The 14980-nt window shown below is 41.7% G+C and overlaps 1 protein-coding gene across 4 annotated transcripts in view; it reads left to right on the top strand.

Annotated features, from left to right (window-relative positions):
• NEDD9 (neural precursor cell expressed, developmentally down-regulated 9) overlaps positions 1-8280 on the top strand; it is a 198853-nt gene extending 190573 nt beyond the window's left edge. For all 4 annotated transcript variants that reach the window (XM_016954902.4, XM_063812771.1, XM_063812772.1 and 1 more), the window contains 3 exons: positions 383-1624; positions 3281-3370; positions 5904-8280. In XM_016954902.4, coding sequence (XP_016810391.2) covers positions 383-1624; positions 3281-3370; positions 5904-6413 — 1842 coding nt within the window. In that variant the 3' untranslated portion in view covers positions 6414-8280. The remainder of the gene's footprint in view (positions 1-382; positions 1625-3280; positions 3371-5903) is intronic.
• Positions 8281-14980: the final 6700 nt, after the last annotated feature.

The raw sequence follows: 14980 nt of genomic DNA, 5'->3' as shown, positions 1-14980 counted from the left end.
TGCAGCTCATTCAGCATCACACAGCTGGTGTGATAACCGAAAAGACCGGGGGAGAACTCTGGTCTTACTCTGCCTCTCGGCACAGATCAGCAGAGAAAGGATACCCAGGAGGTGGTCAGAAACACAGGACCGGAACACAGGGGTGAGCAATTTAGCCAGGAGGGTTGCACATACGAGTCTGCGCCAAGAACGTGGGGTTGGACACACTTGGCAAAGGACAAGGGAAGTGACAGCAGAATAGCGGGGAACCTTGGAAGTGCCTCACATTGGGGCGGGGGAGGGCGACCGAAAAAGTGCCAGCAAATAGGACTGAGCACATGGGACCACAGGTTCCCATGAACCAACTCAATAAATAGCGTTTCGCTTTCTACTTGCTTTGCAGGTATATGCCATTCCGCCCTCTGCTTGCCGGGATGAAGCAGGGCTTAGGGAAAAAGACTATGACTTCCCCCCTCCCATGAGACAAGCTGGAAGGCCGGACCTCAGACCGGAGGGGGTTTATGACATTCCTCCAACCTGCACCAAGCCAGCAGGGAAGGACCTTCATGTAAAATACAACTGTGACATTCCAGGAGCTGCAGAACCGGTGGCTCGAAGGCACCAGAGCCTGTCCCCGAATCACCCACCCCCGCAACTCGGACAGTCAGTGGGCTCTCAGAACGACGCATATGATGTCCCCCGAGGCGTTCAGTTTCTTGAGCCACCAGCAGAAACCAGTGAGAAAGCAAACCCCCAAGAAAGGGATGGTGTTTATGATGTCCCTCTGCATAACCCGCCAGATGCTAAAGGCTCTCGGGACTTGGTGGATGGGATCAACCGATTGTCTTTCTCCAGTACAGGCAGCACCCGGAGTAACATGTCCACGTCCTCCACCTCCTCCAAGGAGTCCTCACTGTCAGCCTCCCCAGCTCAGGACAAAAGGCTCTTACTGGATCCAGACACAGCTATTGAGAGACTTCAGCGGCTCCAGCAGGCCCTTGAGATGGGTGTCTCCAGCCTAATGGCACTGGTCACTACCGACTGGCGGTGTTACGGATATATGGAAAGACACATCAATGAGATACGCACAGCAGTGGACAAGGTGGAGCTGTTCCTGAAGGAGTACCTCCACTTTGTCAAGGGAGCTGTTGCAAATGCTGCCTGCCTCCCGGAACTCATCCTCCACAACAAGATGAAGCGGGAGCTGCAACGAGTCGAAGACTCCCACCAGATCCTGAGTCAAACCAGCCATGACTTAAATGAGTGCAGCTGGTCCCTGAATATCTTGGCCATCAACAAGCCCCAGAACAAGTGTGACGATCTGGACCGGTTTGTGATGGTGGCAAAGACGGTGCCCGATGACGCCAAGCAGCTCACCACAACCATCAACACCAACGCAGAGGCCCTCTTCAGACCCGGCCCTGGCAGCTTGCATCTGAAGAACGGGCCGGAGAGCATCATGAACTCAACGGAGTACCCACACGGTGGCTCCCAGGGGCAGCTGCTGCATCCTGGTGACCACAAGGCCCAGGCCCACAACAAGGCACTGCCCCCAGGCCTGAGCAAGGAGCAGGCCCCTGACTGTAGCAGCAGTGATGGTTCTGAGAGGAGCTGGATGGATGACTACGATTATGTCCACCTACAGGTAAAACAGCCGAACTCATAAAACACCTACACTCACTCACATGCAGGGAGCCTGAGACAGATGCCTATAAGGATGTCGGGTTGGACTGCCAAAGGAGAGAACATAATTAATGTTAATCTACATGGTTCACAAATTGGAGGGAGTGTTGTAGAGTAGTAAGAACGCTGGGCTGAGAGTCCTGGGTACTCACTCAGATCTAGCCCTTTCTCTGACATTTACTGTGTGACCAACTTATTCAGCCTCCTTGGGCCTTAATTTCCTCATTTGCAAAATGAATGGGGTAAGGGGTTGGATTAGATCCCGTTGATATACCTCAGGTAAGAGGAGACTCACCAAGTAGGATAATAGGCCCTCTAATAATAATACCAGCTCCACTTCTATTTGTGTTTGATGTATAGTTCCATGCAATATTTTATTTGAAAAAAAAGTTTTCGTCATTAAGAAAAAGAACAGAAGACCTTTGCACCAGAGAATTTCTAAGGCCCCTGCTAGCCCTACTCTGTGTATGTGTGTGTATAATTGCTTTAAAACTTAGCCCCATCTCAGACTTACCTAGAGGACCACTGGGCATTAGCTAGTTGTCCTAGGAGCTTAATCTGTGTATGGGACATTGGATAGTCACAGTTGGCCTCCTACAATTGGGAATTCTACCAAGCTCCAAGTTGACCTGGGATTCCGACAGCTTTCCCTTCCACTTTGAGGGATTAAAACATTCTACTGGCCGGGTGCAGTGGCTCACGCCTGTAATCCCAGCACTTTGGGAGGCTGAGGCAGGTGGATCACAAGGTCAGGAGTTCAAGACCAGCCTGGCCAATATGGTGAAACCCCATCTCTACTAAAAATACAAACATTAGCCAGGCATGGTGATGCACGCCTGTAGTCCCAGCTACTTGGGAGGCCGAGGCAGAAGAATCGCTTGAACCTGGGAGGCGGAGGTTGCAGTGAGCTAAGATCGTGCCACTGGACTCCAGCCTGGGCGACAGAGCGAGACTCTGTCTCAGAAAAAAAAAAAAAATCTACCAAGATCCATTGTTTAGGACTAGGCTTACTATCTTATTCTGCCATTCTTTTAATTTGACTGAGAGTCACAGATTATACTGAGAACTACGTAACTATTATGCCAAATTCCCTCAAGCGCAAGAAAGTGTGGCAAGGAGAACTGAGCCCCACCTGGTGCTGAGGAAGGGAGTGGAGAGAGAGAGGATGGAGGCATTGAACATTCATCCTACTGGTTGTCTGACCCTGCACAGTGGGAAATACTGCCTTGGAGCAGAAATCTATAGATGATTTGAGGGAACCAGAAGTGAGAGGTGGACCACATTTAGACCTGCATTTGGGGGTTTACAGGTTCACATATAATCTATGAGAAAAGAACCCAGAGACTGTAAAAAGAACATTTATATATGAGATTTGAAGGGAATCATGAGCAGCTCTCCGAAAATTTTAAGGTGCCCCAGAAAGCTGGCACCTTATATGGCAATGGGCTTTATTTTTCTGCCACCCCTGTCGTCTAGGGTTCACAGTGCCTCACTGGGCATTTGAGAAGTTGCCAAGGCAGTGGAAAATAAAGAGCATTTACTCATCTGTCAATGAAATTGTTAGCATAAGTGAATCACAGTGATGACATAATATGTTCTTTATGTTGAAAATTAACAGGGTAAGGAGGAGTTTGAGAGGCAACAGAAAGAGCTATTGGAAAAAGAGAATATCATGAAACAGAACAAGATGCAGCTGGAACATCATCAGGTAAGTTCAATCAGAGCAAAAACTGCTTGGCATTGGAAAGATTTCCCACCTAGCACTAAGGAAAGGTATCACTTCAAGAGATTATGATTTTGATTCTTCCAGCTCACTGGCAGGAATCAGCTCCAAAGCACGGAATGGGGTTTAAAAGCAAAGAGAAGGTTTATGACCTTGTTAGTTCATCTGGGTGTACCTGGGTTCCATCTAAACGGCAACTTTTTTAAAGGCTAAACCTGCATATCTAACATATGAGGACTATTTGGGTTAAGGCATTTGGTCTCAAGAAACAAGACCCATTCAAGCTAGCCTAAGCAAGCAGGTTTATAGTAAAGCCATAGTAGGGGAATTCAGTAACAGAAAGTGAAGATAGAGCCAGGTCTGGTGAGAACTAGAACTGTAAATTATCTCCCCTTCTTGTAGTTCCTTTGCTTCTTTCTATCAATCTACTTCACTCTCCCCTATTTTCTGGTTTTCTCTAATTATCTACTCATTTGGCTCCCCTGTAACTTTGCAGAACCCATAAATGGCCACTCAGAACTTCTATAGATGGCTTCTCATCTCGGCTTCCTCTTCCGATGGTTAGCTCCCTTCTCTTGTTCATCAGATTCCCAAGAAAGAGTCTGATTGGGCCACTTTGATTGGGCCATTTCTCTTTCTCTCTCTCTCTCTCTCTCTGTCTCTACCTCGCTATTTGTCTCTCTTTCGCCAGCAACACAAGCCTATGGTTTGGCTGGCCTTGGTCCAATCTAAAGGTAGGAGAGCAGAATTCAATGTTTTCAACATATATCCAGGCCTATCTACTGAGGACTTTGGGCGGGGCATGTTCATTCAAAAGCTGGGTATGAGTAGGGGAGATAATGACGAGTATTGCTAGAACAAGGGCATAAAAATAAAGAGAGATGGATTGAGGATTTATTTACAAGCCTTTTAAGATGAAATGAAGTAAAATGGCATGCTGTATTTAGGAAATCTGAGTTCTAATCCTTTCTGGCCAACCAACTATGTCAAGTCAGGTAACCTCCCCGAGCTTCAGTTACTTCCCTATAAAATGGGAAAGTACCCCCCCCCCCATCTAATGACATGATATATTGATGAACATATTTGCATAAAGCCTAAGATATATAAAATATAATCCATTATGATTAAATACCTTGGAATATCACCTTGTACCTATTTATGTTTGCCTTGGCATCTGGCAAGGTAAGACTACAGGGCTTTGGGGAACTTGTAGAAACCATAGCATTCGCTAAGAAGAAAACAGATTCTAGAAAAGTAAAGCTGTTGAAGGCTGGGCACGGTGGCTCACGCCTGTAATCCCAGCACTTTGGGAGGCCGAGACGGGCGGATCATGAGGTCAGGAGATCGAGACCATCCTGGCTAACACAATGAAACCCCATCTCACTAAAAATACAAAACATTAGCCAGGCATGGTGGCGGGCGCCTGTAGTCCCAGCTACTTGGGAGGCTGAGGCAGGAGAATGGTGTGAACCTGGGAGGCAGAGCTTGCAGTGAGCCGAGATCGTGCCACTGCACTCCAGCCTGGGTGACAGAGCAAGACTCTGTCTCAAAAAAAAAAAGAAAAGTAAAGTAAAGCTGGCTGTGCATCTCTCAGAGAAGCTGGGGAAGCTGGGTGAGGTGATCACTGCTCCAGCTCATCTCTATGTCCAGGTGGGAGATTAACTGAGTCCGAAGCTCAGGTCACAGATAGTCCTTATCTGCAGAAGAGAGGTCTCTCTTGAGTCTTAGTGGAATCCCTAGAAATTATTATAATTGCAATTTAAATAATACACCATTTGGTAGCAATGAGGAAAGAAGGAAGAAAGCCAGCACCTGATGCATCTGGCTCTGGGTAAAACCCCCTTCTTTTAACAGCTCTGGGGGACTAAATATTATGATGCACAATTCCCATTCAGACTGCCTTAGAAACTTTTTTTCCTTAAGTGCTCATATATTTATATGCATTAATCTTCCTGTAGTGCTGCATCATAACATGTCTATCAATCTTGACAGAAAGAGTAGGATAAACAGAAAGGGGTCATGAATGGTCATTTCATCTGAGCATCCTGAGATAGTCGAGGCTTTCTCCGAGAAGGAGCAAACTGTCAGTGACTTACTTGACAAGGAGGTCACTACATTTGGTTTTCCCTTGCCACCCCTCAACATTAATAAACATTTACATAGAGCCTACTACATACCAAACTATTTATTATAAGCACTTTGTAAACGTTAACTCATTTAACCTCCATAAAGGTGTAGGTAACAGGGCTGCGGTTTAAACACTATGCTACCTTCTAGCCAGAGGGTACAAGAGACCAGTGGTCCAATCATAGAAGGTCTGAGCTTGAGGATCATCTTTCCCAACGCCTACATTTTACAATTTAGGAAAGCAAGGCAGCTTGACCCAGGCTTTACAGCTCACATGCATCTGAGAGTTACTAGGGACTAAAATCCCTGTCTTTTAACTCCAAGCCCTGGTGAATTTCCATTGCAACACACTCCCTTGCTCTAATGAGATCTACTTTCGTCTTCCTTGCAGCTGAGCCAGTTCCAGCTGTTGGAACAAGAGATTACAAAGCCCGTGGAGAATGACATCTCGAAGTGGAAGCCCTCTCAGAGCCTACCCACCACAAACAGTGGCGTGAGTGCTCAGGATCGGCAGTTGCTGTGCTTCTACTATGACCAATGTGAGACCCATTTCATTTCCCTCCTCAACGCCATTGACGCACTCTTCAGTTGTGTCAGCTCGGCCCAGCCCCCGCGAATCTTCGTGGCACACAGCAAGTTTGTCATCCTCAGTGCACACAAACTGGTGTTCATTGGAGACACACTGACACGGCAGGTGACTGCCCAGGACATTCGCAACAAAGTCATGAACTCCAGCAACCAGCTCTGCGAGCAGCTCAAGACTATAGTCATGGCAACCAAGATGGCCGCCCTCCATTACCCCAGCACCACGGCCCTGCAGGAAATGGTGCACCAAGTGACAGACCTTTCTAGAAATGCCCAGCTGTTCAAGCGCTCTTTGCTGGAGATGGCAACGTTCTGAGAAGAGAAAAAAGAGGAAGGGGACTGCGTTAACGGTTACTAAGGAAAACTGGAAATACTGTCTGGTTTTTGTAAATGTTATCTATTTTTGTAGATATTTTATATAAAAATGAAATATTTTAACATTTTATGGGTTAGACAACTTTCAGAAATTCAGGGAGCTGGAGAGGGAAATCTTTTTTTTTCCCCCCTGAGTGGTTCTTATGTATACATAGAAGTATCTGAGACATAAACTGTACAGAAACTTGTCCACGTGCTTTTGTATGCCCATGTATTCATGTTTGTTTGTAGATGTTTGTCTGATGCATTTCATTAAAAAAAAAAAAAACATGAATTAAGAAGCACCTTAGTAAGCACCTTCTAATGCTGCATTTTTGTTGTTGTTGTTAAAAACATACCAGCCGGTTATAATATTGTTCTCCATGTCCTTGTGATGATTCTGAGCCTGGCACTCCCAAATCTGGGAAGCATAGTTTATTTGCAAGTGTTCACCTTCCAAATCATGAGGCATAGCATGACTTATTCTTGTTTTGAAAACTCTTTTCAAAATTGACCATCTTAAACACATGATGGCCAAGTGCCCAAAAGCCCTCTTGCAGAGCAAATTTCAGAATATATATGTGGATCCAAGCTCTGATAGTTCAGGTGCTGGAGGGAAGAGAGACCTGTGTGTTTAGAGGCCAGGACCACAGTTAGGATTGGGTTGTTTCAATACTGAGAGACAGCTACAATAAAAGAAGAGCAATTGCCTCCCTGGGGCTGTTCAATCTTCTGCATTTGTGAGTGGTTCAGTCATGAGGTTTTCCAAAAGATGTTTTTAGAGTTGTAAAAACCATATTTGCAGCAAGGATTTACAAAGGCTTATCAGACTATGATTGTTCACCAAAATAGGGGAATGGTTTGATCCGCCAGTTGCAAGTAGAGGCCTTTCTGACTCTTAATATTCACTTTGGTGCTACTACCCCCATTACCTGAGGGAAACTGGCCAGGTCCTTGATCATGGAACTATAGAGCTACCAGGACATATCCTGCTCTCTAAGGGAATTTATTGCTATCTTGCACCTTCTTTAAAACTCACATATGCAGACCTGACACTCAAGAGTGGCTAGCTACACAGAGTCCATCTAATTTTTGCAACTTCCTGTGGCCAGTGTGTATAACCCCTTCCACTATCTCACAGATAGTCACAGCGTCCATTCCATAGTCTGTCTCCTCACATCTGTTAGTATTGACACAGCACAGACACCACAAGCCATCAGGTTCTTCATGGGGCAGGTGAAATACTTCTACCCCATGGGTAAATGTATTCACATATTACCAAGAGAAGAAGCACATTATCTATGATCTTTTGGCCCAGTTCTTATTTAGCATTTTTATTCCAGCCTACTTGGAAACATGTTTTTATTTGCAATATATGCCTGACTGAATTAAGCTTGCTTGTTTTAAACAACCAAATCATTGGAACAGAAAAGGATTTAAAAAACAAGAATGCATGATCTCAGCGTGGTTAAAAAAAAATCAGTGGAAATAAATGATCATAGAAGGTGCTTTTCAAAACAACTGCTATTATAATTCTCAAAGTCCTACTCTGCCAAAAGAAGATTAAAAGTCATACATTACATGACAAGGTAATGTTCATGTGGGAAGAGGGTTGCTGAAAATCAACAACACTTGAAGTTAAAAAGTGTGTCTTTGTAGATTTCATTGTATAATGTGTATTTCTTAGGAGATGGCTGACTTGATTGATCTACGCTAAGTGGAGACATTTCACATTTTTAAAACCAAATGTTCAATCTGTATTACTCTTTGCCATCTTGTATGTAGAGGCTATTTTTAAATCATTAAATTTTTAGATCTCTGTTTTCATAGCCACTGGGTTTTCTTTTTCATACTCCTCTGTCACAGAATTAAATATTGGCTTACTTTGGTACTCCTAATATAAAAAGTTAAATTATGATTATTTTAGCAATGCTATAGGTCTGGATTTTTTTAGGAAAATTGAGGGTTTGGTTTTTTCTGTATATGTGTCACTTCCAAGTGTATTTGCATTCAAAGAAAATTCTAGAATCTGTGAACATTATCAAATTCAAATATCTGCAACAAGACTTGTGTTCACCAAAAAACCCATACATTCAGTAACATATAGGATGATTTGTTTTCATAATATGGATGTTACCAGTCATGTGGTTTTTAGAATCAAAGAAAATTTTTCTATTTGTTTTGGAATAGTCATAAAGAAATAATTTAAAGCAAACTATATTTAATGAAAATAAGAGATTCGTAATCATCTAATTATCATTTTTAATGGTTGGCCCACTCTTTTATTCAGGTATCCCACTGAGATTTACAGACAAATTATTTAAATGTATCATGTACCATTTTGCCCACACATATAAGCATTAATTTATTTTTGACAAAATGTCAAGGCACTTCAAGGAGGGAATGAAAACTCTTCCGAAAAAAAAAGTGGTGCAGGAACAACTAGATCTATGAAATAAAATGAATGCGTACCTTACGTTCCACCCAAAGATTAACCCAAATGGATCATAGACCTAAATGTAAAACTTAAAACTCCTAGAAGAAAACATAGGAGAAAATCTTTGTTATCTTAGGTAGACAAAATTTCCATATTTGAAACACTTTAAAAACTTAACTCAGAAAAAAAATGATGTATTGGACTTTGTCAACATTAAAAACCTTTATTCTTCTGAGGATACCATTAAAAAACCAAAAGTCAAGCCAGAAAATGGGAGAAAATACATCACATCTATCAGCCAAGGACTTACATCAGACTTAGGAGACAAAAAAACTAAATTTTTTTAACTCGGCAAAAATTTGGAGAAGAAACTTCATAAAAGAAGACTTATGTAGGTAAATGGAAAAAGTAAATAAACACCACACCAAATAGAATCACTAAAATTAAAAAGACAAATGATACCCTGTGTTGGTGCAAGAAAGGGGAGCAAACATAGCTCTTGAATATCACTGGTAAGAATGTTAAACAGTACAAACACTATGGAAAACAGATTGGTGATTTCCTAAAAAGTTAAACCTATGTCTACCCTATGACCTAGCAATTTCTCTTCTAGGTATTTACCCAGAAGAAATAAAAGCATATGTCCATACAAAGACTTACATAAAAATATTTATAGCAGCTCTATTTGTAATAGCAAAAGCTAGAAAGAACCCAGATGTTTGTTCATCTATATGAATGAATAAAATCACTGCAGTATATCCACACAATGGAATACTACACAGAAATCAAAAGGAAAAATATTGCAACAAATAGCCAACATGAATGAACTTCAAAATCATTATGACGCAAAAAAGAAGCAAGACAAAAAGAATACATATGCTATGTTTCCATTTATACAAAATTTTAGAAAATTCAAACTAACCTATAGGGACAGAAAGCACATAAGTGGTTGCCTAGAGAGAAATGGTGGAAGGAATGGATTCCAAAGAAGTCCATGGAAACTTGGGAATGAAAGCAATGTCCATTGTCTTGATTGTGGTGATGGTTTCACAGATGTATGCATGCCAAACCTCTTCAGATTGTACACTTTAAATATGTACAGTTTATTCTTTGTTAATTTTTTCAAAGTAAATGGTGTAGGCACTCCCATTAAAAGTTAGAGATTCTCAGCCTGGATTTTAAAATGCAAGACCAACTATATGCTATTTAAAAGATGCTCGCTTGAAATAAAAATACACAGATAAATTAAAAACAAGGGGATAGAAAGAGATGTACCATGCGCATTCTATTTTTTTCTTAAAAAGCCGGAGCAGCTATATTATTAACGGACAGAGTAGAATTCAGAACAAGGGCAAAGAGAGGCATTTCATGATAAAGGGATTAATTCATAAAAAAGACAAAACATTCCTAAATGTGTATGTACCAATCACGAAGTCTCAAAATACATGAAGCAGAAACTGATATAACTGAAAGGACAAATAGAAAATCTATAATGATAGGTAGAGATTTCAATACTTGTCTCTCAGTAATTAATAGAACAAGCAAACAAAACAAAATAAAACCAGTAATAATTGGTAAGAATGGAACTCTCCTCCATTGCTGATAGGAGTGTAAAATGGTGCAATCGTTTTAGAAAATGGTTTGGTAACCTCTAATAAAGTTAAACATATGCTTTCAACATAACCCAGCAATCCCAATCATAGATATTTACCCCCCCAAAAAATGAAAACATATATCCATATGAAAAGCTAATTTCTTTATTCATAATTGTGCCAAATAGAAACAACCCAAATGTCATCAACAGGTGAGTAGATAAGTAAATTGTGGTCTATTTATACAATGGAATACTATTGAGCAATGAAAAGGAGTGAACAAATTAGACATGTAACAACATGAGCAGATCAACCTCAGAAACATGCTGAATGAAAGCCAGGCAAATAAAGAGGAATTCTGTATGAAGCTCCAGAAGGCAGGAATCTAATCCGTAGTGACAAAAATTAGACCTGTGATTTCCTAAGGCCAGGGGTAGGGGTTGGTGATTATTTGGGAAAGAGCATGAAGGAGCCTTTTGGTAGGATGGATATGTTTTATATCATCACTGTCCAACACTGCAGAACTTTCTGCAATGGTAAAAATGTCTTCCATTTGCACTGTCTAATATGCTGAATAACAGTCACATATGGCTACTGAGGATTTGAAACATAACTAGTACAACTGACGACGTTTTTCATTTTAATTTTAGCTCGTTAGACTTGAAATAGCCACACGTGTTTAGTGGCTACTCTACTGGACAGCACAGTATCTATATCTTGATTGTTGCAGTAATTGTGTGCATGGATAAATCTGTCAAAACTTATTATAAAATACACTAAAAATAGGTGCATTTGATTGTATATAAGCCTTACCTGAATAAAGTTGATTTTAAAAAGAGGCAAAGCATTTCCCAACTAACTCTAATGCTCCAATTTTTCAAGTCAATATTATCATCAGTTCACAAAAACATTGGCAGTTCCATAGAAAGAGAACAAACTGGAAAGCCAAGCTTCTAAATCCTTAGCAGGCTACTGCTTTAGAGTCAATGATACTGAGCTCGTTCATATCCCACCAGGAAGACAAATGTGGCTTCCTAACCCTGAGTTGGTAAAAGCCTGTCTGGGTTTTAGATGCTTCCCCATAAACCACATCTACATTCTTTATATTTTTGAGGGATTATGACAAAAGAAATACTGTCATTCACCAAAGAACATAAAAAACAACAAGGATTCACTTATTCTTGAACATTTCCTGCCTGGCCGGCCAGAGCAGGCAAATCTGCCCTGCGTATCAATAGAACCCCAGCTGTCTCCGCCAGAGGTGCTGGCCCCACCTCACAGCCAGTGTCTCTGTGTGCTCAGCAACGTGCTGTGGACCAAAGGGACAGGAGAAGAAGGGAGACGTGGATTCTGCCTTCCTTTGTTTGAAATAAAAAGTAAACATGTCCTTTAAACAATTGAAGGCAGATTATAGACAAATGTTTAAGCAATTTACAGGCAAAGACTTTAAAGTAGAGAGAATGAGAAAAATCAAAGTGATCTAGCTGGTGAGAAAGAGCTTTTTGCCAAGGGTGGGGTTGAAGAGGTTCATCATAAAGAAAGGTGTCTTTGTCTGTACTGTGCTGCTATCACAGAATACCAAAGATTGGGTAATGCATAAAGAACAGAAATGTATTTCTCACAGTTCTGGAACCTGAGAAGTTCAAGGTTGAGGGCTCATATCCAGTGAGGGCCTTCTTGCTGCATCATCCCATGATGGAAGGTAGAAAGGCAAGAGAGCATGAGAGAGCAAGGGATTGAACTGGCAGCCTCAAGCCCAAAATTTTATAATCCCCATTAACCATGCATGAGGCTGGAGCTCTCCATACTTCCCATTAGGCCCCACTTCCAAATGCTGTTGCAAGGGGGATTACGTTTCCAACACACGCTTTTTGGGAGATACATTCAGACCATACCAGAAAGGCTAACTGGATGGCAGAGGAAAGCCTGGCAAAGGCTGGTGGCCAGGATGGCATGCTGCAGAGATGCAGTGGAGAGTTTAGGTGATGAGGGGCTCTCTAGAATCACACCGCAGCGACTTTGGCTTTGCATTTTGTACCTTCAGAGAATTCATTCAGAATAGACATACCAAATATTCATTGGCCTAATGAAACTGGGCATTAGATGGCATCATATCCTTTCAAAGAAGAGAAAGGAGAGAAAGCAGGATGGGGAGCCTGGATGAGACAAAGATGATAAAGATAGTGAAGACTATGAAAGGATAAAAGGGAGGGGATGGAGAGCGGAGGAGAGGAAAGAGCAGAGGAGAGAGACAGAGAGAAGAAGCAAGAAAGACCCTGACACAGGGTGATTAGAAAAGAGTCAGTGAAACAAGTAACAGACTGCAAGAGATACACAGTATATGCTAAAGCAAAATGCTATGTTCTTAGGTCATCTAGCTTCTCAAGATATAGTCAGAAACAAACAGTCAGTACATATTACTTGAAAACAGGGCTGCATTGTCATTTTGAAAAATACAACATCGTATATCAGTCTCTTGGAGAGACTTAATACTCGTGAGCATGTAAAAGGCTCTAGGCCGGGTTTGGTGGCTCACGCCTGTAATCCCAGCACTTTGGGAGGCTGAGGTGGGTGGATCACCTGAGGTCAGGAGTTCAAGACCAGCCTGGCCAACATGGCAAAACCTCATATCTACTAAAAATACAAAAATTAGCCAGGCTTGGCGGCGGGCGCCTGTAATTCCGGCTACTCGGAAGACTGAGACAGGAGAATCACTTGAACCCGGGAGGCGGAAGTTGCAGTGAGCTGAGATCACGCCACTGCATTCCAGCCTGGGCAACAGAGTGAGACTCTGTCTCAAAAAAAAAAGAAAAAAAGAAAAAAAAAGGGCTCCAAAAAGTCTTACAATATAAAAACTTGCCTTGTCTACTACTTCACAAAATTATTTTGACCCTAAAAGCTGTTTTCTCTCTTAACATTTATAAAAACCTGGTCTAGGATATTCAGATAGTTTTCGTTTTCCTCCCCCAACAAAAGGGTGAGGCCCGCCAATGTGACTCAGCTCACAGAATCGTTGTTCTCGACTACATTCATCAAGGTCAAGTCCTCTGTCTTTAACAGTCTTTTAGAACCAATAGGCTACGGGGCAGCACCTGTTCTGACCTTTAGCACCCATACTCACCCTGAATCTGTACAAAGCTTCTAAATAAATATGTGAAGATACTTTATTATTTCCCCCATTCATTTCTGATTATCTGAATATTTGTCTTAGAATAAACATGGAGGAAACAAACCAATAATTAATTTGGATGAGCTTTCCCAAACCATCAACTCCTTGGGACCAGGATTTTTTTGTAGAAATGCTTTGGAAAGCCCAATTTTATATGAAGAGTTTTAAAATAAAAATATCTCTCAGAAGAGAACCAAAAAAGTGAAAGAAAAATAAAATACATACAAATGGGAAGATAAATAGAGTCAGAGACACATTGTCTGGCCCAGCTAGAAATTTAATCTAAGAAGAGGTGCTTGATGCATGGAAAGGCTTTTGAAGGTGGCAAGAATGATAAGGACAAATACATACTTTGAAAAAATATGATTTAAGTGGTTAAACCCTGGCTATGTTAAGGCATAAGATCAATAGATGTGCTAGTGTGTAAATGACATCAATCGCCACCATTTATTGGTGTCTAGTTTGAGTCAGCAGACACTACATCAAGCACATTATCTTTGCCCTCATAGCAAACCTCTTATAGATAGTTCTTATTTTCACTTTACAGAGGAGGAAGCTGAAGCTAGAAGGGAATTAAACAACTTGGCCCAAGTTTCAAGGCTGGAAAATGGAAGTAGCGCTTTCCCTATACTACACAAGCATTCTGGGAGCTGCAGGTAGAAAAGTGTACAAAGGATATTCTCTGGGTAATTGCATTACAGTCATGACCTGAGCAGGGTTTAGCTGGTAGCTTTACCCCAAATCAGGTAAGAGGCATGGACAAAAGATATTCGCGTGCAATTTTAAATATTATGACATTTGTATGTGATTTTGAATATGGTCCTCTTTGCAATTAATTTTCCTAATAGTAAAATACTCACATTATTTATTAATTCATATAACTAGTCTCTTTCTCCCCACAAAGACTAAGGTGCATACAATATTTTCGTTTTAGAAGAAGACAACTGAATAAAAAGAAAATAAAGGTAAAAAAAATAAGACGTAGCTGTTAACGTAGTTCATACACAAAATGCATGTTGCAAAGGCCTGTGAACTTTGGCCTTGAGTTTTCTGGACAGCCCATGAGATAAAGAAAATGAGATCTGGCCGGGTGCGGTGGCTCACGCCTGTAATCCCAATACTTTGGGAGGCCAAGGTGGGCAGATCACCTGAGGTCAGGAGTTCACGACCAGACTGGCCAACATGGTGAAACCCCATCTCTACTAAAAAATACAAAAATTAGCTGGGCATGGTGGTGGGAGCCTGTAATCCCAGCTACTCTCGGGAGGCTGAGGCAGGAGAATTGCTTGAACCTGGGAGGCGGAGGTTGTAATGAGCCGAGATCACGCCAC

This window comes from Pan troglodytes, chromosome 5, assembly GCF_028858775.2.
Source record: "Pan troglodytes isolate AG18354 chromosome 5, NHGRI_mPanTro3-v2.0_pri, whole genome shotgun sequence".
In the NCBI taxonomy this organism is placed as follows: Eukaryota; Metazoa; Chordata; class Mammalia; order Primates; family Hominidae; genus Pan; species Pan troglodytes.
The sequence above is the reverse complement of the archived record's forward strand: the minus strand, read 5'-3'. Positions and strand labels throughout refer to the sequence as shown.